This window comes from Rhamphochromis longiceps, linkage group LG2 (genome assembly GCF_057381845.1).
Source record: "Rhamphochromis longiceps isolate RC_006_pf linkage group LG2, R_longiceps_female_GT1.1, whole genome shotgun sequence".
Taxonomy (NCBI): domain Eukaryota; kingdom Metazoa; phylum Chordata; class Actinopteri; order Cichliformes; family Cichlidae; genus Rhamphochromis; species Rhamphochromis longiceps.
In genome coordinates, this window is record NC_140558.1 from 4,552,929 (window position 1) to 4,575,748 (window position 22,820).

The following is a 22,820-nucleotide window of genomic DNA, read 5'->3' on the forward strand; positions in this document are numbered from 1 at the left end:
AAGAAAGGTATGAAACTGGCTCCGCTGGCAGAAACCGTTTGAAAGCCTGGTTGTTGAACGTGCTGACAGATTGCAGATTTCACACTGAAATATGTATTTTTACTCACTAAAGGGCAAGAAGACTGCAAATCTCATTCAGTCACATTCAAAACATGAACAATATTTAGTGCAGTTGAGTCTTGGTTTGTTCTTTTGTCTCAGAGTCTCTCAGTTGAAGCCGTCTACAAGCATCTTGTATTTATAGAAGTATTTCTAGTAGCTTTGTTTAAGTAGTAGAACCTGGTACCAGGTCCTTTTTAGTAGTCTCTAAAAAGGACCTGGTACCAGTAGTTCCAAGTGAGTTGAATTGAAAATGTGACGTGAACAAACTGCATGCCACTGATTGGCCAGAGAGTGACTGCATGAGTCATGAGAGTTCTTCGAAAGAATTAAATCGGCCATTTTTGAAACCCAGCAATGACAACGCTGTGATCCAATGACAAAATACAGACGTTTACTATGGGTTTAGCAGCAGGTATACCATCGCCTCAATGTCCTCCATTGCTGAGTTGTGGTTGTGTCACATACAAATGGCATCTTGGGACTCATCTGCAATGGAAAATGACCAGTCGAGTCAAGTTGAGCTGAGGTGCTAGTAGAAAAGAGAAATTGGAGACATTTAGACCTTTTTTTGCATCTCTGAAGAACAAGTTCATCTTAAATGTCATCACAGTTTTGAATTACAGGTAATAAATATTTCCAAGGTTTTAATGACTAAGTCACCGACAAGCCACAATCTTTTAATCATGCAACATAATCATTCATTTTTTGTAGTTTTTAAAGAAATATATGGTCACTTAAGTACTTTGGATATTCTGTTTGGCTGTGCCGTATGGACAGTTGAAGGTTTTTAAAGCCTTCATCTGTGAGTGGGTCTGCAGGAGATGGCGATGGGAGGGTTTGCTTTCTGGTAAGAGTGCTAAACCACGTTCCCCCTTTAGATTAGACCCCCTTGCCGCTCAGCTTCAAACACCCTGCCTTTTCTCAGAACTAGCCGTGCGTGTGGCAGGAGGGAGAGATGAAGGGGGAGTCCGAAAGAGGGAAGGAGGAGTGAGGTTTGACAGGAATACCGGCACCTCAAGTTACCATTTAGCTAAATAATGCTAGAACACACACATCTACACATGCACTGACACACCCACGGAGAAATTCATATCACACACGCACACACACCCATAGAGACAGGAGCCCCACCACGTGGACTCCCAGTATACTATTAATACCAACCCAGAAGATGCAGGTCATGTCTTGTATTTGCATTTCATGTGTTTTTTGTTCCATCATACAAAAAGTGATGCTTTAAAGACATTTGGCGCTGCATTAAACACTCTAAGCTTTCAGGTGGTCTTCTAAAATCCCCAAAAATGGTATAGACCAGCATGCACAATAAACATCACACACAGATACACACACGTTCTGCAGGTGGTCCAAGGCTGTTTGGTTCCCTTTTCTATTCCTTTCATAACCAGCATCAGGTGTTGGTTGAAGTTTCAGGTTCAAGCCAAGCAAACCACGTACAACCCCCACATGTATTCTGACAGACCTGATATTGGACTGTATCAGACCTCCCAGCCCCCTGCCATCCCCTTTAAAGGCCCCTTTTGGATGCAATGACTCTATCTTGAAGCTTTCCCTTGCATAAAGGTTCAGACAGATGTTTGTGTCTTTTTGATAATCATTGGAGGAAGACGTGGAGAGAGAGGGAACCTGATACAGCAGCATTAAAGCAGTGTGATACTGTAGTGTGTGATTGAACACATTGTATGAAGAGAAAAGCTTGTTCCATTTCATTTTTCACCAAGGGGAAATTTTCCCTTTGCTACAAAGTTGAAGGACCAAATTTAAGACCACGGTTTCTCAGAGACGTGAGTCAGGGTTTAAAAACTGCAGGGCCTTGGGTAAGCATGGTAGGGGAGTAGCATTAATGTCAAGGCTTTCATTGCTGGTAAATGCACTAACTTACTGAATCATATTGTTTATCATTTGGTTTCCTGATTTAACAAGTATATGGTGGTGATTCACGGCTGAGCGGTTTAAAATTACACGGTGGAGAGCAGAACACTGGCTGGAAAATACGTTTGTGAAAGCCAGACTTCACAGTATACTGTAAAATAATTGTTCTCTAAATATTGCTTTGACTGAAATTACTCTTGCTTGGCTCTCAAGAAGCTTTTACACATTTAACTTGAATTTACCTGCCCTTCATCATTTCTAGGATTGTTTTACGACTTTTATTGCTGCAGAGATCTCACTTAAAAACCTGCATATCTAGAGTGAAAACAATGATGCTTCTGTATTTCTCCTTCCAGCTGTTAGGAGATAAAACAGTCCTCTGATTGTAATTTGCAGGAATCGAGCAAACAATCTTGATTTAGTTATTATTAATCTGTGACTCTCTTTCATAGTGTGTTTTTTGTTCTGTCCCCCCTCACCCCAGTCAGTCATGGCAGATGGCTGCCTGCCTGAGACTGGTTTGAGGGCGTCTTCCTGTTAAAATTGAGTTTTTCCTTCCCACTGTTGCCAAATGCTTGCTCATAGGTGGTTCTCTGTTTTTTGGGGTTTTCTCTATATTATTGTAGGGCTTTTACCTTACAGTATGTAGCGCCTTGAGGTGACTGAGGTGACTATATAAGTACATTTTAATTCAATTGAACTGAATTGATTTTACATTGAAACACTGGTCCTTTAGTGCAGCTGTAGCATGTAAAAACAGCAGTCAGACACCGATAAAATAAAACCTCCACTTTTGCATTCAGAAAGATGTTTATTTTACTTAAGCTGTACAAGTGGGCTGTTTAAAATAGTAACTTTAAAAACAAGTAATTTCAGCTATTGTTGTTTTTTTGTTTTGTTTTTTAATTTAGGGTCAGTCCTCAAATCCCACCTCTTGTCTTCCTGTCTCTCTTTTTCCCTCACCAGATGATTCCAGTTCAAGAAATGGAGCAGGACCAGCCCACAGTGATTCTGAACATGCCCCAGAGCTTGCCGGGAAACTGGGTAAGCACTCGTGACTTCTCGGTTCTCATCACTATCGAGATATAAACATTTGAAAATGAGAAACAAGCTTAGAAGTGAAACCTGAGACAGCATACAGTAGCCGATTGTACAATAAACACCTTGCACACTGTCAGGAGGGGAAATGATGAGGGTTTCTGCCCACACACAGACACACAAATACGCGCGGGCACACATCGCGGTGGCTGTTTGTGCAAGTAATTGGCTCTGACAGAGTGGAGAGCAGTCTATTTGTGTGAGGTGTGATTTGGGCGGACGCATTCCTTCCTTTCCCCCCTCCCAAGTGTTCCTGGACCCACTTGTCATGTAGCTTAACCCTTCTTTCTTTACTTGTTGTTATCACTTCATCAAACTCTCTCACCTTCACCTCTTTCTTTTTGCTCTGTCAGTTCAGACACACTTCTGCTGCACTTCTGTTTCTCTTCTCTTCTGTGGTCATTTAAGCAACCAAACATACGTTTATATATAAACATCAACATAAATTCTTGCTCTGTGTTTACAGGACCTTTTATGGCATATTATCTAAACTGAATGATAAATCATCTTAAGTGCATGCACTAACACAACAGTTACACCATATATGGTATTACGCTTGTAACCTTTTTTTTCCAGAGTTAAATGAAAAGTGAAGATAGTGGAAACACCGGAGAGTTATTTTCAGACATAAAAAGAATGGTATCAAAATAAATCAATTAAATATTACTGGATACACTGATACTAGGCTGTCATCTATCATACGTACTGACTTTTTACTGGGAGAAGAAACAACAGGCAAGAAAGTGTGTTAGTTCAATTAAAGAATCCGAGGAGAGTAGTGTTCAAACTAACTTTCAATAAGCTGTCAATCAGAATCCAAAAAGTTTTGTTAACACCTCATAAACTTATAAAAACCTTTTAAAATTGAGCTCATAATCATTTTTGTTAAAAAACAGATTTCTAGTTTTTCAACAGGAATCAGTTGGAGGCAGCCAGTAGATCTAACTAAATTTAATCTTTATATAAGATAAAAATTGTGGTTTTTTTATTCTTTTGAACAAATTTGTCCTTACTTTTCTTTATTTAAGAATCTAGTTGGTATTATTAGTCTTATTAGTCCTGAAGTCCAATTCTTAACCTAAATCTTTACTTAAATCTTAACCCTAACTTATTTTAACCCTCCACAGAACCTCACCAGAACTACTCGCGTTGGGAATTATCTCGTCTATCTCAGTATAGCATCTAAAATCCGTGCTGGATTTCATACGGCTCTTTCTGTCCCTCGCACGCACGCTCTGTCCCACCGTGGCGCTCCTACTTTTGGTCTCTGGCACACCGCCTGATCAAAGGCAGTCAGTCGGAGGGTCAGCAGTATTTTTACACTGTGAAGTGTGGCGCTGAAGTGGCCCCCGAGACCCAGAACAAGCCTGCCCTTTTGCTCACTCTGGCTCTCACCTTCTCCCCTCTCTCGATCGTGGCTTTTTTTGTTCGCCCTTGCTTCTCTCGCCTCTGTGTTTTTTTTCTTCGGCTTGTTCACGTGCCCTCTCTTTTACCTTTGCTTTTTATTGTTTTAACTCGGTCTCTTTATCGTTGTTTTTTCTAACTATCACTTCAAGTTTTATTTGTCTGTTCTTGGCAATCGATCAGTCTTCTGAAGCTGCTAACCTTAATATGAACTTCACTTTTTTGCCTTTCATCTGTTTTCCTCTTAACTTGTGTTTGATTTGGTTCATCTTAGACAGTATAAATCAGTTTATTTCCATTACACCTCGCCGTATTCTATTCATTTTCCAGTCTCATCTTTGTCCAGTCTAGTTCAACTAAACTTTGTTTTGGCTCTTTCCCAGACTTACCAGTTATTTTCAGTCTAAACACATGCACCGGTTGAATTTGTGTACCCATCAAAGCTGTACATTAAACTATGAATCATTGTCTCATCCAGGCTACTTTCTTTCCTCGCTCTTTGTTAGATATGTTGACTCTGTCTCGTCACAGCTCAGCTGTGGTCCGGTAGCTTTTCTCAGACTCAGGGTGCACAGAGGTGAGACTTAAAAGCCTTTCCGGTATGTTTGTTTTGTTATCCTGCCCAGCTTCAGGCCTGTCGGCAGAGAGCTGTGTTTCCACTGAGTAATGCAGCTGTACTGAAATCTCCTAATTTGAGCGCACAAACCCGTCACATAACTCTTCTCCCTGTTTGTTTATCCAGAGCTAGAATAATAACTGTGTCTAAAGAAAGAGATGAAACTGCACTAGTTTCAGGGTGATTTACCTTCCCGGTTGATGGCTATCTGCTGTGGCTAAAATATGAGGGCTGTAAAATCAAGCGCTCCTGTGAGTGATTTCCTCTCCTGTCTACTGCTTAGGTTTTTCTTTACCTCTTTGATCTGTTTTCACTGATTGTTATGCTTTTTAAATACGATGTGTATGTATGAATAGACTAGACTGAGGTATTGTTCAGCAATGAAATATTTGTGGTACTAAATGGAGTTAATTCTTGCATTCGGTAGAAGGATGTGGATGTTTGAATAGCTTTATGCATGGAATGAATGGCTGTTCGGTGTGATGCTAGGTCACTGTCTAGCTTTTTATGACTTGTGCAATAACAACCGAGTATTTAAAGTGATGCTTCGCTCTTTTATAGCTGCTTTCTGGTTTTTAGAAAGCAGTTCCCATGGACGCTTGATTTCAAGTCCAATGCATGGCCTTTTTATGAGCAGGAGAGGGGTACCAATGTGGATCAGTGGAAAATGTGTGTGTTTTCAGTGATGTAAGTCTTCTGTGTCAGGGAGAAGAGGAAGCGATTCAAGTTTTTTTCTTAAACAAAACAATTAGGGTTTATTACAGCAAATTACACTGTATATACCAAGAGGCACGTTGCCATATGTTGTTACAGCACAACATGGAATTCCTGGCACTGCCCGCAGAAATGACTTCAGTCTGCTTTACGCTCCTCGCACTGCAAAAACTGTACATCACTCACCAAGTCTCAGTCCTCGCTCAGTTAAATTTTGTTAACAGCAAAGCAGGTGATTTCATGGTGCATAATTTATGATTATGAACAAGCTCTGGCAGTTGGAGGGACATAAAATGAATCTGTAATCCCAAACATTTGTAATAATAAAAGGTTTTTAACAGCCCCGTGGAGGGATTAATTATCCAGAGATGGCATTTTGCAGTTATTCGTCAAAGAATGTGGGGGGGGGGGGGGGAATAATAAATAATAAACATGTAACTGTAACACAAACATGTAACACAAACTGTCAGGTAGCATAACTGAAATTGTTATGAGTTCAGGAATGTTTTACTGGTCGAAGCAACAAGATCTGTAAATTGACTCTGTAAACTATTTACGACTAACAATTTAATTTGCATCAGACCGTTTTTCCCACCTGCAGCTGACTAAGAGAGAGAAATGAAGTGTTTGTTTCTGTATGTTTTTGAGTGGTTTCAAATCAAGCTTTATTTTCTTTCTCTAATTAATGAGCATTTTTTTTCCTTCTCTTTACTCTTGCAGTTCGTCCACGTTTCACTCAGCCAGCAAAGATGAGGAAACGCGTCATCGCGCGCCCAGTAGGCAGCTCTGTGCGGCTGAAGTGCACGGCAAGCGGTAATCCTCGCCCTGACATTGTCTGGTTGAAGGACAACAGGCCACTGGTAGACGAGGAAGATGGAGCAAGAGGGGAAGGGAAGAAGAAGAGATGGACTCTGAGTCTGAAGAATCTGACGCCGGAGCACAGCGGGAAGTACACCTGCCACGTCTCCAACAGAGCGGGAGAGATCAACGCCACCTACAAAGTGGAAGTCATACGTAAGTCACCAATGCTTGGTCTCGTATAGAGTATAGATTAGCTCAGGTTATCAGGTGATGCTGAACCACATTTTCAACTTTGGTAGCCATTAGCTGAAGCCTGACGTCAGGGAGTATTTTCAAAATGTACTATCATCCTTCTTAAAATAGCAGAGACCTTCCTCAAAGGTCAGAATACTATTACAGTATAAACAGGGCTAGTAAATAACTCATCACAAGTCCTTACTGCCAGTTAGTATGTAATGCTAAACAATGGTAACCTGAGGGCCACACTCAAGCTTTTTCTGGAAATTTCAAAGGCTTCATCAGAAATAGAGATAATGCTATTAGGAGCAACAGACACCCCATCACCCTGAATGAATGTGAAACAGCACAACTAAAGGGGGGCTCAGAGTGACCGGAGCCAGCCCTAACTGGGAGTTTTATTTAAAAAGAAACCTTTAAACCTAGTTAGAAAGCTAGAAACAAGGTGTCTCCTTCTGGGAGGTGCTTCTACAGGTAAAGCGATTAAGGCTCCGCCTCCCATTCAGAAGCATGCTCGTGAAATGTTCAGTGTATGCGTTATATATGGCTATATGTGGTCATCTCATGCTGTGACACATCAAAAAGCAAATTTTGGGGGAATGTGGCGTGCAAGTATTTTAGCATTTCTGCTGTTATATTATAGACCAGTAGGAATGTCTCTCACTGAAACAATAATACACATTATGCTGTACACATCATCGTTTTACTGAAGGGCCGGCGTGACAAAATAGCAGGGTTTGAAATGGGTTTTGTTTCCAGTCTTACTCACGGTACAGTGATTATGCAGGATGTCTAAGAGCATGTGATCAAAATCACTATAATTAACTTTTCAGCCATTTAAATGATTTGTTGTCAAAGAGTCTGCTGCCAGGAAGCAACCGCTCATGCTCACATACAGGCTTTATTGAAAGAGAGAATGACATTAAGATGGTAGTCATTAGCAGATTTCGCTTACAATTATGCTGTAATTGATGACTGTTAACTTGTGCTGACAAACATTTATATTTTACAGGATAAAAAGTGCTCATAATTTTTTTTTGTGATCAACATTTTATTGATTTAAAACGGGGTTGGGGGGGGGGGGGGGTACAGACATATACAGCACAACTGTAAACTGCAGTAGCAAAGCAAACATTAGCAAACAAGGCATAGGGACAGCAAAGAAAAGACACAAAAACACAAAGTTAAAACCAATTATTGCCTCTTCCAGGAGATAACTCTGGATGAGAAGATTTTCCAAGCGTCAACAGTCGTGGGTCGAGCTTTATTTAATTTTGCTGTGGTATGTTCAAAACCAATAACACGGATAAGACATCGTCTCCAGAATGATTCCATACAAATGTCAGGACAGAACCATTGCTTTGTAATAGTCTTCTTTGCGGATGTAAAAAGTGCTCATAATTGAGAAGGTTCTGGCTTATCACTAAGAATAGAAGGTTATTTATAAGTCTTCTTTCAGCAGCTTTTATTGATCCCCCACTTAGGGCTGCCACGATTAGTCGACTAGTCACGATTACGTCGACTATCAAAATCGTCGACGACTGATTTAAAAGTCGACGCGTCGTTTGAAGCTTTGTAAGATCACAAAAGATGCAGGAATGAGTAGTAGGGTTTAAGAGTGTAATAACGGACTGAAACAGAAGATGGCAGCACTGCATGTACAAGGATGTCAGCTGCCGTTTAACCCCGAAGGAGAAGAAGAAGCTGTCCCAGAATTCATAGCGCAGCCCAGCTCAGTTTCCAACAATGGCGGCAGCTAGTTAGTTTTAATATTACTCTTATTATTCTTTCTGGGTCACAAAATAAACGTTTAACATATTTTCAGGCGAGAATGTAGCTGTGTAAACCTCAAATATCTGCTCAGTTTATCAAGACACCGCATATTTTCAAAAGCGCTCCGACGTTTTCGGAGACGTCTGTTACCCACTAGCTCGATAGCTAGCTCAGTAGAGCCGTGAGAACACCGGACTCCCGGCAAATCGTTTTCAAACCCACCGCCGTCTGTCGCTACTGGAGTTAGATAACTTAAAAATGTTATTGTTTGGCTTTTTTTCGTATTTTATTTGTTCCTGAGTAAATCGGTTTGGCTGAGATTAAAGTTATAGTTTTTGCACAGCTGAATAAACATCAAGCAGACAGCTGATTATCAGAAGTGTGAGATGCTGGAGAATATATTCCGGTGTCCTGTTATATTTTAGATAGCAAGGAGTTTATTAAACTTCACCGAAACAATTTGCAAATTTCATTAAAATGTAATAAACTATCATCTTTTCTTTATTTTTAGTTAGCACAGACCTTAAACACTTACAGCTGTAAGCTAATGATAGTTATATAAGAGCAGATGAATGCTGGTGCAATAAGCTGTATGTTTTATGTCCAATGGATGATGATCTGATTAGTCGACTAATCGCAAAAATAATCGGTGACTAGTCGATTATCAAAATAATAGTTTGTGGCAGCCCTACCCCCACTAGTGTTGTCTGTAAACATCGGTCCAACAGGTTAGAAATGTTCAGCGGGCTTTTCAGGCTGCAGTGTGATCCGCTTTTTAAAAAGAGTCTTGTTACTGTTGAGGGTCGAATGTGTGTTATGGCGACTTGTGGGTGTTTTGTGCCGTATTAGGTTGTGTTGGAAGATCGATCGACTTAGTGTTGACCTGTTTGGTGGAGAGATGGTGTCGGTTTTGTGCGTGTGTCCACTCAACTGCGTGTAACCAAATGTTATAGCTCTGTTGAGAAGCTCAAACTAGCTCTCTACACTCTCACTCCACTTCACACATCTGTTCTATATTAAACCACAGCTGTAGTCTCACACACACAAGCGCACATAAAATAAAAAGAAAGTAAATCAAGCCACTGCTTGCTTGTGTCAGATGTGACGTTTTCTCTATCGGCTGAGATTCATCCAACTGTCCGTCATTCCCAGCTGTTAGAAAGAGAACTAGAAAAAAAGAGACACAGGGTCAGAAACCCAATAAAGCTTTTAAAAATCATGTATAACCTGTGAGTGGAGATGCAAGACGCTATAGCAGGAGCATAAATTGTGCTCGGAGGTGAATTTTCAGCTGTATGACAACCCCTCTGTATTTAAATGGAATTAACCTCAGCTTTCTCAGGGCTTGTTTCTGTTACATTAACATTTTTAAAGTCTATACCAGCACCATGAAAATTAAGCTAGCACTGCTGTTTACAAGGGGGGAAATGTATTCTTTGAACTCTTTATCAGATACAAAGAAAAGGTTTCCATATCATCACCACCACGTAGAAATTAAGCTAAGTTTGAAAGCTGGTTTTCTTTCATTAATTAATCCTGTAATCCACCAACCAAAAAGCCTTTCTCACTCAGGCTTCTGTTGCTCTCAGATTAACAGATAACGGAAAGGAGATGATTAAGTATCTCTGCAAGGCCTCTTTTTATCAGCTGTGTGAATTGATAAAGAAGAAACAAGAGCTACAGATAAATGATCTGTTTGCATGTCTTTAGCAGACAGGGATGATGCAGCGGAAGGTGAATACAGCAAATAATCCTCTTTACCTAAATTATTACTCTCTCTGGTGTAATTTACTCCAAATAAATTGATTACAAGTGTATACCTCCTCGTTTAATTCTTAATAAAGCAGACAATTAGAAAATAAAATAATCAAACCATTTCATTTTTCACATTTTTGTAGTTTGAAGAATACAACATTAAAAATAGTTTCTGTTTATGTTTCTGCACGTTTGTCTATTTTGTCTCTTTCTTCAGAACGTACCAACTCTAAACCCATCCTGACAGGTACTCACCCTGTCAACACCACCGTGGATTATGGGGGAACCACGTCTTTTCAGTGTAAAGTCCGCAGTGACGTCAAGCCAGTTATCCAGTGGCTTAAAAGAGTCGAACCTGGTGATGAAAACAAATTTAACTCCACCATAGAGGTACAAAAAAACCTTTTCTGAAGCAAATTAGCAGCATTATTCATTAGACTGAATTCTTTTTTAACTTTGAGGTGTGTATTGATGTTTTTTCCAAGGTTGGAGACTATCACTTTGTGGTCCTGCCTCCAGGAGACGTTTGGTCACGCCCTGATGGATCATACCTCAACAAGCTTCTGATAACCAGAGCCAAGGAGGAAGATGCCGGCATGTATATCTGCATGGGAGCCAACACTATGGGCTACAGCTTCAGGAGTGCCTACCTCACTGTGCTTCCAGGTCAGAGGAAGAAACGTGCTGCCTGCAGAGACAGAATTATTAGATCTTATAGTTTACAAAGCCACAAGAACTTCACCTAAAAGTTCTTATGTGAGCAGAAATCTGTGGCTCTTATTCCAGATGTATGCTCTTTCTTTCTTCCAATAGAGGCACAGATAACTGTAACTGTGGATACCAAGAACCGATCCATACAAGTGTTAATTATTCATTTATACTCCTTACTGCTAACCATTCTTTATGTGGAGCAGACCATAAAGGGTAGGGGGCTGGAGCCTATCCCAGAAAGGAGCAGGGTACACCCTGGACAGATCTTCAGTCTGTCACAACCACTCACTCTTAAAACCAGTTTAGAATCACCAAATAACTTAAGCCCATGCATGTCTTAAGACTGTGGGAGGAAGCAGAAGTACCCGGAGAGAACACGCAAATTCAAAACTCAAACACAGAAAGACCCCAGACTGGATTAAAACCCAGGACCTTCCTGCTATGAGGCGACCGTACTAACCGCTGGAGCACCGTGGCGCCCGAGACCAAGACTAATAAGATTAAAATATAAATAAAACAGACGATTTATGCGATTTACCTCACTCATTGCATTTCAGCCCAGTGCGATTCGTTTCTGCTTTCTCTGCTCTTCGCATCAGTTCTTACCACACACTTGACCACAACTCGTTATCTTATCGTACATGCACTAAAAAGCTTCCCGGCAAATGTTAAGCCTCATTGTTTGAGCTTCACAGTGTTTTCAGCTCACTTGGCTACTGTTTACTGTTGCTGTACCAGAAGTGAAATACTTTCAGTCTGCCCTTTGCTATTGAGCCAATTGATGTTTGAATTGAATTGAATAAACTGGCCTCATAAATCAAAATTATTCAAGCTTTTGATTCAGCTTCAAACTGACATCCACATTTCAGATGAATCCCTAGCTACAATCTGCTTAGCTAACCTCCTTTCTTACAAACCTCTGTCTCTAATGCCACCTTTATTTAACAACATGCTAGCTTACAGCAAAAAAGTATTGTAAAGTTAGTCACCATGACTCATGTAGCATGTCTTATTTCCACTTGTCATTAATGCTCTTATTTTCTCTCCGCTGCAGATCGGAAGCCTCCCCCCAACTCAGTTCCTTTACCGTTATCTCCAAGTCTCCCCTGGCCTGTGATTATCGGAGTACCAGCATGCGTCGCCTTCATCTTAGGCGCTGCCCTTCTCTGGTTCTGCCAGTTAAAACGCACCTGCTCCTCTTCTTCATCGTCTTCTGCTCTCCCTTCTGCTCAGCGTCTGCCCGTGGCCAGTCGTGACCGAACCTGCCCAACGGTCTCTCCTCCGCCAGCCAGCGGGGATAAAGACTGTCTTTCGTACGAGGACTACGTTGCCCACCAGCAGCTCCTCCTGGCTCAGGGAGGCAGCGGATTGGCTCCCAAAATCTACCCAAAGATCTACACAGACATACATACACACACACATTCACATGTGGATGGGAAAGTGCATCAGCATCAGCACATTCATTACCAGTGTTAGCAGTGAGGTTAGTAGGAAGCTTTGGTGTTTCACGTTCGGCTCTTAAATCCAGCCATCAAAATCCACACTAACTGCTGGTGTACAGAGCAAAGGACAAGGAAAGCACATGCAAAGACTGTACAAAAGCCTGGAATTATACAACTCTGCTGCAGCCACATTTTGTGCATGAACAGACTTAAGAAAAGAACAATGAAGAATGTAAAGAAATATGGTTTTTATTTTTAATCAACCTGGCATTCAGTTCATTCTGTGAGGGGAAGAAAAACCCTAAATCTGTTTTATTCAAACTTTTTATGATGTCACTTTTTTTCCTTTTTTTGCTCAAAGGTCCTATTTGAAGACACAATTAAGTGAGCAGTTTAAAGGTAACTTAAAACAACATTATATGTCGTTATCATAACCACACAGCCTCCTCAGTCACATTACAAAAACTTTCTCTTTACTACAGGATTTCTAATATAGCTACTCGTGTATATAAATGATTATGTGGTATTCGGCAGGCTATTTCCTGTTAATCTATAAAGAGCAGTGTAGCTCGTGTGTAATGTAATAGCTTAATTTCAGAGCATATCTCAGGCGTCAGCCCAACTGAGCCATGAAAAACACAAATCAAGGCAAACTCGACTATATCCTCAACCCCAGCATGGATTAGGGCTGCTTTTGTTTTCTTCTTCCAGGCTGACAGCCGCTCTGCTGAATCACCAGCTGCTATCTGGATGCTTTGCAAGTCTTGTTCATTAGACTTTAGATTTGATTCAAGGCGGTGAAAGGTCAGAAAACCAATTGCAGTAATCATTCGATCTCTTCCTGATCTCTTCTGTCACTGAAAATCCCTTTACTGCTTTGCATCGTCACCTTTTTGCCTCATTTCATTTCATTTTTTTCTGATTTTGCAAAGGTTGCCATACTGTACCCGCATAGTGCATCTACACAGGTGCTTTTTGGGGGGTTGATAAAGCCTCCCCCAATCAACGTGAAAAGGAAATAGTCTGAGTTTGAGTTGTAACCTTTCTTCCACTTTTAAGTTTGAATGAGTCAGACCTTTTTCATTCCTATTAAAACACGCTTTGTAGGCTTAGCTATGTTCTTATATTACTTATCTTTGAATTATCCTGGGCAGGGGCCTAATTGGGTAGATTAACTGAAAACACCTGGCAAAGGGTTCAACCGCCTTCACTAAAGCAGTCTCAGCAATCACACACACAAGTCAAAGGATGACATTTATCTGCATGTCTTCTTATACCTCAGTGCTCCTGGTAGGTGTAGGGATGTTCACCTGCACCCACCAGAAATAAAAACATTTACCCTGAACAGAACATCAAAGAAAAGCAGCTGCAGCAAACATTAACGCACAGCAAGTTTCAGCAGACTCTCTTTTGCTTTTTTCCTCAGGTATCCATCTCTGCGTCTGCTCGTGAATCTGACCACTTCATAAAACTGTGTAAACCGATACGCTAAGATAAGATTTAGGTTTCAGGTGTTTTACATTATGGTGCTCGCTGAGAGGCACGTTCAGCCATGTGTCGGGTTGAAACAGTGGGGGGACTCTGTCCAGAAGAGCGTAAACATAAAAAAAAGAAGGGTAGAAATTTCATGTGGAATATGAATCAGACTCTATGCTTGCCACGCCAGTCTGCATAAAAGCAACATTTCTCTCTGCAATCCTTCCTTAGGGCTCAACAAAATACAACAGCGAGAACTTTACAAGGAAATGATATATCGGAATCATCTGGTAACTTTAATGCTTGTTCTTCAATTTATTTTTGCACATAAATCTTTAATCTCAAGAATGACAATGTACAAATATATTTTTATAGAGATACTTTACTCCTGTGTATATTTTTATATTACTCACTGGTATGCCTGGCTGTGTCACCAAGAACTAGTTGCCTGCGGTGCTTTGAGTGAACGCATGTAGAACCAACTGCTGGTTAAGCCTCCGGTTGCTTGCTTTTTTCATTTTAAGTCACCTGCAGAAAAGAAGTTCAGTACATTTGATACTGTTATCTACAGAGTAATTGTACTTTTACATTATATACATCAGACTGCCTGCATATCTCAAGCATGCAACACCACACCCTGCATCATTCTTGCAGTAAGGTCACTCTCTTATTTACAGACTTAAAGACTTTTTGTACATTGCAAAAGGGAGTTCATTTAAATGCCTCTTTGACAGAAAACATCGTTTGAAAGATCTCACTTCCCTGCTCGTGAGAAATCTTCCATTTTTTCCTGTTACGCTCACCCTGAAATGTGTGAACTTTACTCTTTTTCTTCTTGTATTGGAACAGTTACCTTTCATTCTGTCACTGTTACTTGTTATATGCATCAAAGCTAATCAACTGCCAACAGACCGACTGTGTATATGTGCACTCACCACTAGTATGTACATGGAATGACATTAGTGTTGAAATAATAGACAATGTTAGTTGATTTAGTGGTTTGGACCATACAGAAGCTCTTGCAGCACATTGGCCCACGAAACGTTGTAAATGCTAAAGATAGAAAAAGAAAGTGTGCTTCTAATTTATTTTATTTTTGACATTTTTTTTATTATTATTTTTATTTTCGTATAATTGGGCATTATACTGCATGAATTGATTCTGTGTTCTAGTCATAATGTAAGCTATGTAGCAAATACCACTTTGATGTCCTTGTAAGATACTGTATTTATACATGCTGACAAAATATACAAAATTTTATTGATAATCTTTATATTGACAATGTTGTACAGTCTATTGTCATTTAGTTTTAAAATGATTTCCTCCTATTGTAATCGTGTTATTGGTGCCATTAAAAAAAAGTAAAATCTGGCTGATTTGCCTTTTTGTTCTTAAAGATTCACTTCTGCACTGAAAGGCATTCACTGGCTGTGCTGCTGCATCCATTTTCTGTCACACAGATGCAGGCGGGGATTCCAATTTAGTCCAGCACAATACCTTCCAGCACCATGGGACTGTCTTTAAGTGAATGTCCTTCTCTAAATAGTCAAAGCTCTTTGGCTGTGCGAGCTGCAGCCAGCGTTTCATCTGTCAGCGTGTCTGTCTGGAGGGATGACAGACAGACAAGTATTGCGTGCAGATGGAGGGTGTGAAGGCGCAGTGTCTCTCTGCTCTCTGATTCACCCGAAGAGGAAGATGATGACAGAAAACACTGCTGAAAGGATGGGGCATTGCTAAAGAGTGGAAATGGCTACAGGGCAGGATGTGAGAACAAAGTCAGTTCAGCTCCATCGCTTAGTTTATGAGAGTCCAGTGTAGTTCTGAAAGAGCTTGCTGCTTACACTTTTTAGTATCTGCAAGCAACATTTTTAAAATTCTGTTGAGCACTAGTCACAGATGCGCATTAACATCGCCCAGCCTTTAAGCCAGCTTTCTTGTTCCTCACAAGCAAAAGGTTGAAACAATGAGAGGTGAAGCTTTTGCACTCGCAGCCAAATCTCAAAAATATGTGAAATATATGATTTGGTGCATTCAGAGAAGTCTCAAACCTTAACTTTAGTGGTGAGAATGATGACCTGCAGATTCAGGGGTTCATCTTCTGTGGGTCCAAACCCAAATCATTTCCATATTACATGCAGCCATATAAGCCATTTTTAATGTTATAAAGTAAATCAGTTTACTTTTAGTTTAGTTAATAGTAATTCCATACAGAGAGCTGACTTCGTTTGATTAATTAATTAATTTAAGTTCAGGTCATGAATTTATCTACAAATTACTTATCAAACAAAAAACATTTAAATATATTCTCTTGGAGAGAGTTACAAGTGAATGGACATTAAAATAAAAGAGAAAGAAAATATTTTGAACTCCTCGTCTTGACCCAGAACTGATTAGATGATGTGTACACACTGTTTCCTAACTTCTTGGATTCATTAAAGAGTGAGCGGGGTGTTCGGTATGATAGGATGGAAACAGGCGAGAAGGGTTAAGAAAAAAAAAACAGTGCAGGGAATGAAAATACCTCACAGGAATTTGCTGTTGTTAATATTTGCAATAATCAGCAGTTACCCATGTCTATATGACCTCAACCAGGGAAGTCCAAATCCTGGATCCCTGACAGATCCATGATAGCTGTGAAAAATGCATGTACATATTGTGAGATAAGAGAATTAACAACATTTAAAGAGTATGTTTCTTATCTGGGAGATTAACATTTTCCTGCTTTTGTCTGTGTGGGCTTCTCTTTTTTTTTAGTTTTTGTAGTTTGATTGACTTGAAGAGCTGGGGAGAAGAACCTGGGAGGACAGACAAGGGAGAAAAGATAAAGCGAAATGAGGAGGAGAAGGATGACACAGAGCGGAGTTGCTGATAGATGTGCTGAGCTCACTGGTGTTCTCTGATGAGAGGAGATGAGATCAGTGAAGAGTGTGGAAGTGTGAGAGGAAAGAAATGCGCAACAGGAAGGAAGATGAAAATGTCACGGAGGCCAGATACAACCTGTCCCATCTATCACACATATCCCATCTGCCCTCGCTCTGGTTTGTCACTTCGTGAGCATTTCACTGCTCGTTCACAAAAGATTTTTAAGACTTAAGACTATCTTTAAAAAATATTCAGTGCAAGTTTTTCGATGGTTGGCCTACTTTACCCTATTTATGTGTGTGTATGTGCAGAGTAGCCCTACAGGTTGTATTTGTGCCTCTGTTCACCACAGCGGTGGATTCTAAGTCAGTAATGAAGATGCGATTGAAGTGCAGACTTTCAGCAGACCTTTCAACTCAAGGGTTAAAAAGTATTGCATTGACTGTTTTCAGTAAGTGAAAAAGTGCTCTATTGAGTCGGGATCACTTGACTGCCTTGGAAATGGACAAAGATCGCATTTTTTTGCCTTGAGAATTTTTACTTTCTTTTTATGAACTGCACATTCCCTCTCAGATGTGCTCTGGTAAAGTCTAATCTGGGCTTCTTGTCCTTGAGTGTAACCAGTGGATCTTGCGGTAACCCTCTGTTTTTACATTCGTGAAGCCATCTCTAGATTTTTAGATGTCGTGAAGGTGTTTTTCTTAACCTTTGAAATCATTTTGCAATCACCCACTTTAATTCTCTTGGTGTTATTAAGCTACACTGCATTAGTTCTTGTTAAGAATTTACCAGATTGTATATTTGGCCACTCCAGAAGTTTTTCTCTCCCACTGATATGATCGTTTAGATTTTTCGGCCTAATGGTGGCCTGACCTCATATTGAGATTTCCAGTGAACAGCTACAAATATGCAATTTCAACACTTGGAAATAACAAAGTAACAGGCCTCACCTTGCAATGAACGTCAGTCATCTGTTCAATTACTTTTGAAAACAGAGGATTATATGTAAAACTGACTGCAATTGCTACACTTAAAGCACTTGGATTAATGATGAAAATCCCCACTTCAGTAACATCTTGACTGTCTCGGCTATCTGAAGACTCAAAATTGTTTTTGCTCAAAAACTTATGGACCTTGCTCTATGTGGCTTCACACAGGGATATTTTTCCATTTCAGAGGTCACGAACGAGTTCAGTCTTAATGCTTTTTACATACATGACTCACAAGCTGTAAATCCTATTATGATGTGTTTAATATTATGAAGAAAGTATTTGAACATGGTAGGCCTTTTGCTTTCACTAGTAGAGCTAAACTGGTGAAGATTTTATTAGAAGTGCTTTACATAAAAAGAAAAAATGAGAGAAAAAGTTCAATTTAAATGTTTTTCTTGATTCTTCAGGTAACATTACTCACTGAATGGAGGAAGGAAGGGAATAGTAACACAACCATGTAAATAGCTTGTGTTTATTCTGGTTTTTCCAAGTCCAGTTTTCTAATGGACCTCATGATCACTATGAGCACACTTTAATATCTGAGTAAGTAAGCCACAGTCATGGCTGAAGCCAATGTCTACATCTTGACATAAACCTCTGCATGTTTGAACCTTCTTACCTTGTGGTTTAGTTGGATCCTTTGTATTCTGGTGGAGGTTTCTGGTATGTGGTTGGATGGTTAAAAGGGTGTTAACCCAGGGAGGAGATTCCTGGGTATTTGAGTCAACAACAGCTGTGGTTGGTGATGAAGAGAAGCTGTCCAAAGAGCTTTTTACCGTCAGCTGCCTTTTTAGTGTGAAAGGAGTGCTCAGGTGAATGGAGTCAGTGACCATGAAGGGCTATCGCTGTCTCTCACATACTTACACACACACACCTGGGGGGAAAAACACATAGACAAAATGTCCTCATAAAAACCTGAAAAAAATACCTACACATCTGCACACTCACCTGGACGAGAGTAATGGTAAAGTTCATATGCAACATGTGTACACAGCGTCTTATAGGAGTTTGCACACACATGCACAAACACAAAAGCACAGATATATGCAGTCATTGCACACACACACAGATGGAAACAACGCAGACACCTGGCTAGCATTGAAGCGCTGTTCTGTTTGCATACCTCTCCCTCCCTAATCATCCTCCACACAGCCACAAAGCCACCAATAAAACTAAGAAAACAAAAACACAATAAGAGGGCAACAGGCGGCTTCAATCCTTCTTCCACCCATCCCTCCCTTCCTCTATTCCTCCCTTTTCTCTGTCTCTCTGTACTGAATGTTTACCTTCCCCTGTGAAAAGAGAGGGATCTGGACAGGCAGGGTGAGAAAAGAAAGAAATCTGGCCGAGGGGAAGGGAGCCAAGGTCTTTAAAGTCTGCCACAGAGTCGTGACAAAAGCCTCCTAATCTCAGTGTTGTCTTTCGGCCCCTTTTTCTGCCTTCACATCCTGCCAAGTTTGTGTCTGCATGTGTGTTCATGGAGAGTAAAAAGGGAAGAAACTAACAGTTAGGGCACTAGCGTGCATGTGTGTGTATTTTTAAAAGAGCAGTCAAATGGCAAAGCAAGATAGTGTGTGCTGGTGTGAAAATTTGTGTGTCTGAGTCTGTGTTTGTGTGTACGACAGGAAAGGAATCTTTCCGTAGTTGTGCTGACATCACTTAAACATACATAGAGCAGTTGAAGGAGGCCCCTTTCCAAAGGCAACAGCCGACTTCACGTGTGGGATGCCTGCATGTATGTGTATGTTGAAGAATACATGAGTGGACTCGGTCACCAGTCCTCACCTGTTTCTCGCTCCCTCATAAGCCCCCCATTCAGCTCTCTTCCGCCAAAATGCCACAGGAGTTCCTGTGGGTGTGTGTTTGTATGTGCATGTGCAACAGTTCCTCAGTCTCATCCTCTTTAACCTCTACAAAAGAAGCAGTTGTGAATAGATGTACGTGCATGTGAGTGTGTGCATACTTGAATTACTCATGTTTTGGGGGCATAAAACCATCTATACAGTCACACTGAAGGGGCTAATATCCCTTTATAACATATATCATTAGTGTAAGGCAGGTTGTGGTTTGGGTATGTCCTGAGGAAATGCACATAAGTCAGTTTAATGCCGTCTAAACTGATGGAAGCACGATTGCATTCGTGTGTGTTTGCATGGTTGTGTGAGTATTTGTGTGCAAGTGACCTCTTGAGCGTCCCTTCCTCATCCTGCAGATCCCTATCTGTGGCAGCTGTGGTCCACAGACCTTCACACTCAGCAAAGGAATGCATAGTGGAGCCATCAAGCTATATAAAAGGCAGCGGTGGACTATAGCCCCATCTAAAGGCAGATCAATTTAATGTCAAGTCCACTGTTTACTGAATGAAATTCAGCTCTGCAGGTTGTTGGAAGAAATCTTTGCGTTCAGCTTTGTTGATTATTCATCAACCTGCTCCACATGCTATGCAGTGAACTACAGTATAGAACAAATGACTCACACCATTATTTTCTGACTTTTTCGACTTGATTTGTCAAGCTAGGCAATAGCATTGCTAAAATGGTGGCTGTGAATCAAAAAAGATGTCGTATACATGAAAACAGATTAGATTTGTTTTTCAAATCAAAAAAGTGAAGATGTAAAATGTATCTGCCTTAAACCCTCGATACCTTAGTACCTAAAGGCCTTAAAAAAAAGGGACATGGATTTGTGGCTTAGTACCCTAATTCTTTTCTCTAATGTTGACATTGCTGATACTTTCTCATTCCCTATAATAATATATAGACCTCAAATAGTAAGGACATAAAGTAAGGATATCAATTTTAAAAACATTGTCTATTGTGTCCATGTTTTATAGGTTTATGTATATTTTAAATTTATTTGTTTGGTTGGGTTTTTTTGCTCTCTCGCTATTCAAGTGATGGCAATTTGCAACAAGTGAGATATGTCACTTGTGCTGTCGTATATGAATTATGCATATTAAGGATGGTGCTCTGTAATTATCAGAAGTCTGAGGAAGAAGCTTTGGCTATCAAACAGTAAACCCATCAGGGTGGTCACTTGCAATTTACCTATTAAACATTATGTTACAATAAAAGCATATCTCATCTTTATCACATGACGAAACAGTGGAAGGAAGAACTCCCTTTTTAATTGGAAGAAACCTTCAGGGTGGTTCAGGGCAGAGGGAGGAGCAGCCATCTGTATGACTGTATGATTGGCTGGAGGATGCAGGGGGACAAATACAGCCATAGACAAAAGCTAATGATATGCAGCAAAAGCATGTAAACGCAAGGAAGTGAAGAAACGTTCAGTATATCATGGGGAGACCCCCAGCATCCTGAGCCTTTAGGGGTGGTTCAGGGTCACTTGATCCAACTATAAACTAAATACTTTAAACTATATGCTTTAAAAAGGGGGGAGAAAGGGGAGTTTATGTGTAACTAATAGGGAGGCTATCTGTCTCCTAAATGCAAACTGGTTGGTTCCACAGGGGAGCGGCCAGAAAGCTGAAGCCTCTCCAGCCTGACAGTGAAATGCTCTGTTGGTTTGATATCCTACTAAAAGGTCCAAGATATGATAAGGCATAATCATTCATGACTGTATGTGAGAAGGAGGAGTTTAAATTAAATTCTGTATTTAAGACAGAGCCAATAAAGAGAAATGAATAAGTAAGATATCTGATCTTCAGTTCTAGTTTTACTTCAGCAGTTTGGATTAGCTGAATGCCTTTTAGGGAGCTTTTAGAGCAGCTCCATAATAAGGAAATATAATAGTTGAGCCTAGAATGAATTGCATGAACTAATTTTTCTGCATCACTCTGAGATATGATATTTTTTTTTCCAATTTTAGACATATTGTGCAGATAAAGGAAAGCAGTACTACATATTTGTTTAATGTGTTCATTCAATGACATAGCTTGCTTGAAAATGACTCCAATATTCCTCATAGTGTTACTGGAGGCCAAGAGAAAGCTTTAGGGGCCGAGTACAATATGTTTTTTCTGAATCTAGAAGTAACAAGTTACAGATCATCCAGGCTTAACACCTTTGTAACATGCCTGTAGTATTGATTAACTTGTGTCATCTGACTTCACATAAATTTTGTAGAACTGAGTGTCATTTGCATAACAATTAAAATGTATGCAGGGTTTTCTACTAATACTGCATAAAGGAAGTATAAAAACATGAAACATATTGGTCCCAGCACCAAACCCTGTGGAACTCCGTGACTGGGCAAGAAAGTGCAGAAAAACCCACAAAAACCCACTTTGTTTACATTTCAAAAAGTTGATTCTGTTCACTTTTTGGGATTTTCTTACCTGGATGATTGAGTATGCATGAAAAAATTACAAGCTAACAAATAAATACAGTTTCAACCGGTGTAGCATATCGTCTTTAAAACCAAAAGTGTGTTCTCATCTCTGTAGTCAAATATTGCGATCAACAGTATGGAAAGCACTGCACTGAGGTGTAACATGACAAGCGCAGATGAAACCACCGCAGGGGTTGCACTGCTCTTAAACAGTAAACAGTATATGAGGTAAATCATTTATGATCTATAAAAGTAAATGCAAAATTTGAATGATAAAACTTTGTCAATACTTGTTCACTCAAACACTTTCATTACATTTCTTTGCTTTTCAAATTACATCTTCGACACTAAAAGTGATTCGACTTTATATAGAAGCAAGTTCTCTGCACCTCACTAAGACAAATAATTCAAATGTGAAATCATTTAGTTCATGTCTTGTCTTGCCTACAGGGGATTACACTTACCACACCAAAGTTATAAGACTGAAATACTGAGTGACAAAGTGTGAAGTCTGGATCAGATCAAGTGAGAAGCTTTTTCCTTCTCTCTCACACACACACACACACACACACACACACACACACACACACACACACACACACACACACACACACACACACACACACACACACACACACACTCTATCCACACACACAA

General features: G+C 40.1%; 1 protein-coding gene across 3 annotated transcripts in view; it reads left to right on the top strand.

Annotated features, from left to right (window-relative positions):
• The window catches only part of fgfrl1a (fibroblast growth factor receptor like 1a), a 71,902-nt gene extending 56,518 nt beyond the window's left edge, over window positions 1-15,384 (top strand). For 2 of the 3 annotated variants that reach the window (XM_085415220.1, XM_085415234.1), the window contains 5 exons: window positions 2,959-3,036; window positions 6,545-6,838; window positions 10,608-10,780; window positions 10,876-11,056; window positions 12,156-15,384. In XM_085415220.1, the coding sequence (XP_085271346.1) occupies window positions 2,959-3,036; window positions 6,545-6,838; window positions 10,608-10,780; window positions 10,876-11,056; window positions 12,156-12,577 (1,148 nt within the window). In that variant the 3' untranslated portion in view covers window positions 12,578-15,384. The remainder of the gene's footprint in view (window positions 1-2,958; window positions 3,037-6,544; window positions 6,839-10,607; window positions 10,781-10,875; window positions 11,057-12,155) is intronic. The other variant, XM_085415228.1, reaches the window with a different exon arrangement.
• Window positions 15,385-22,820: the final 7,436 nt, after the last annotated feature.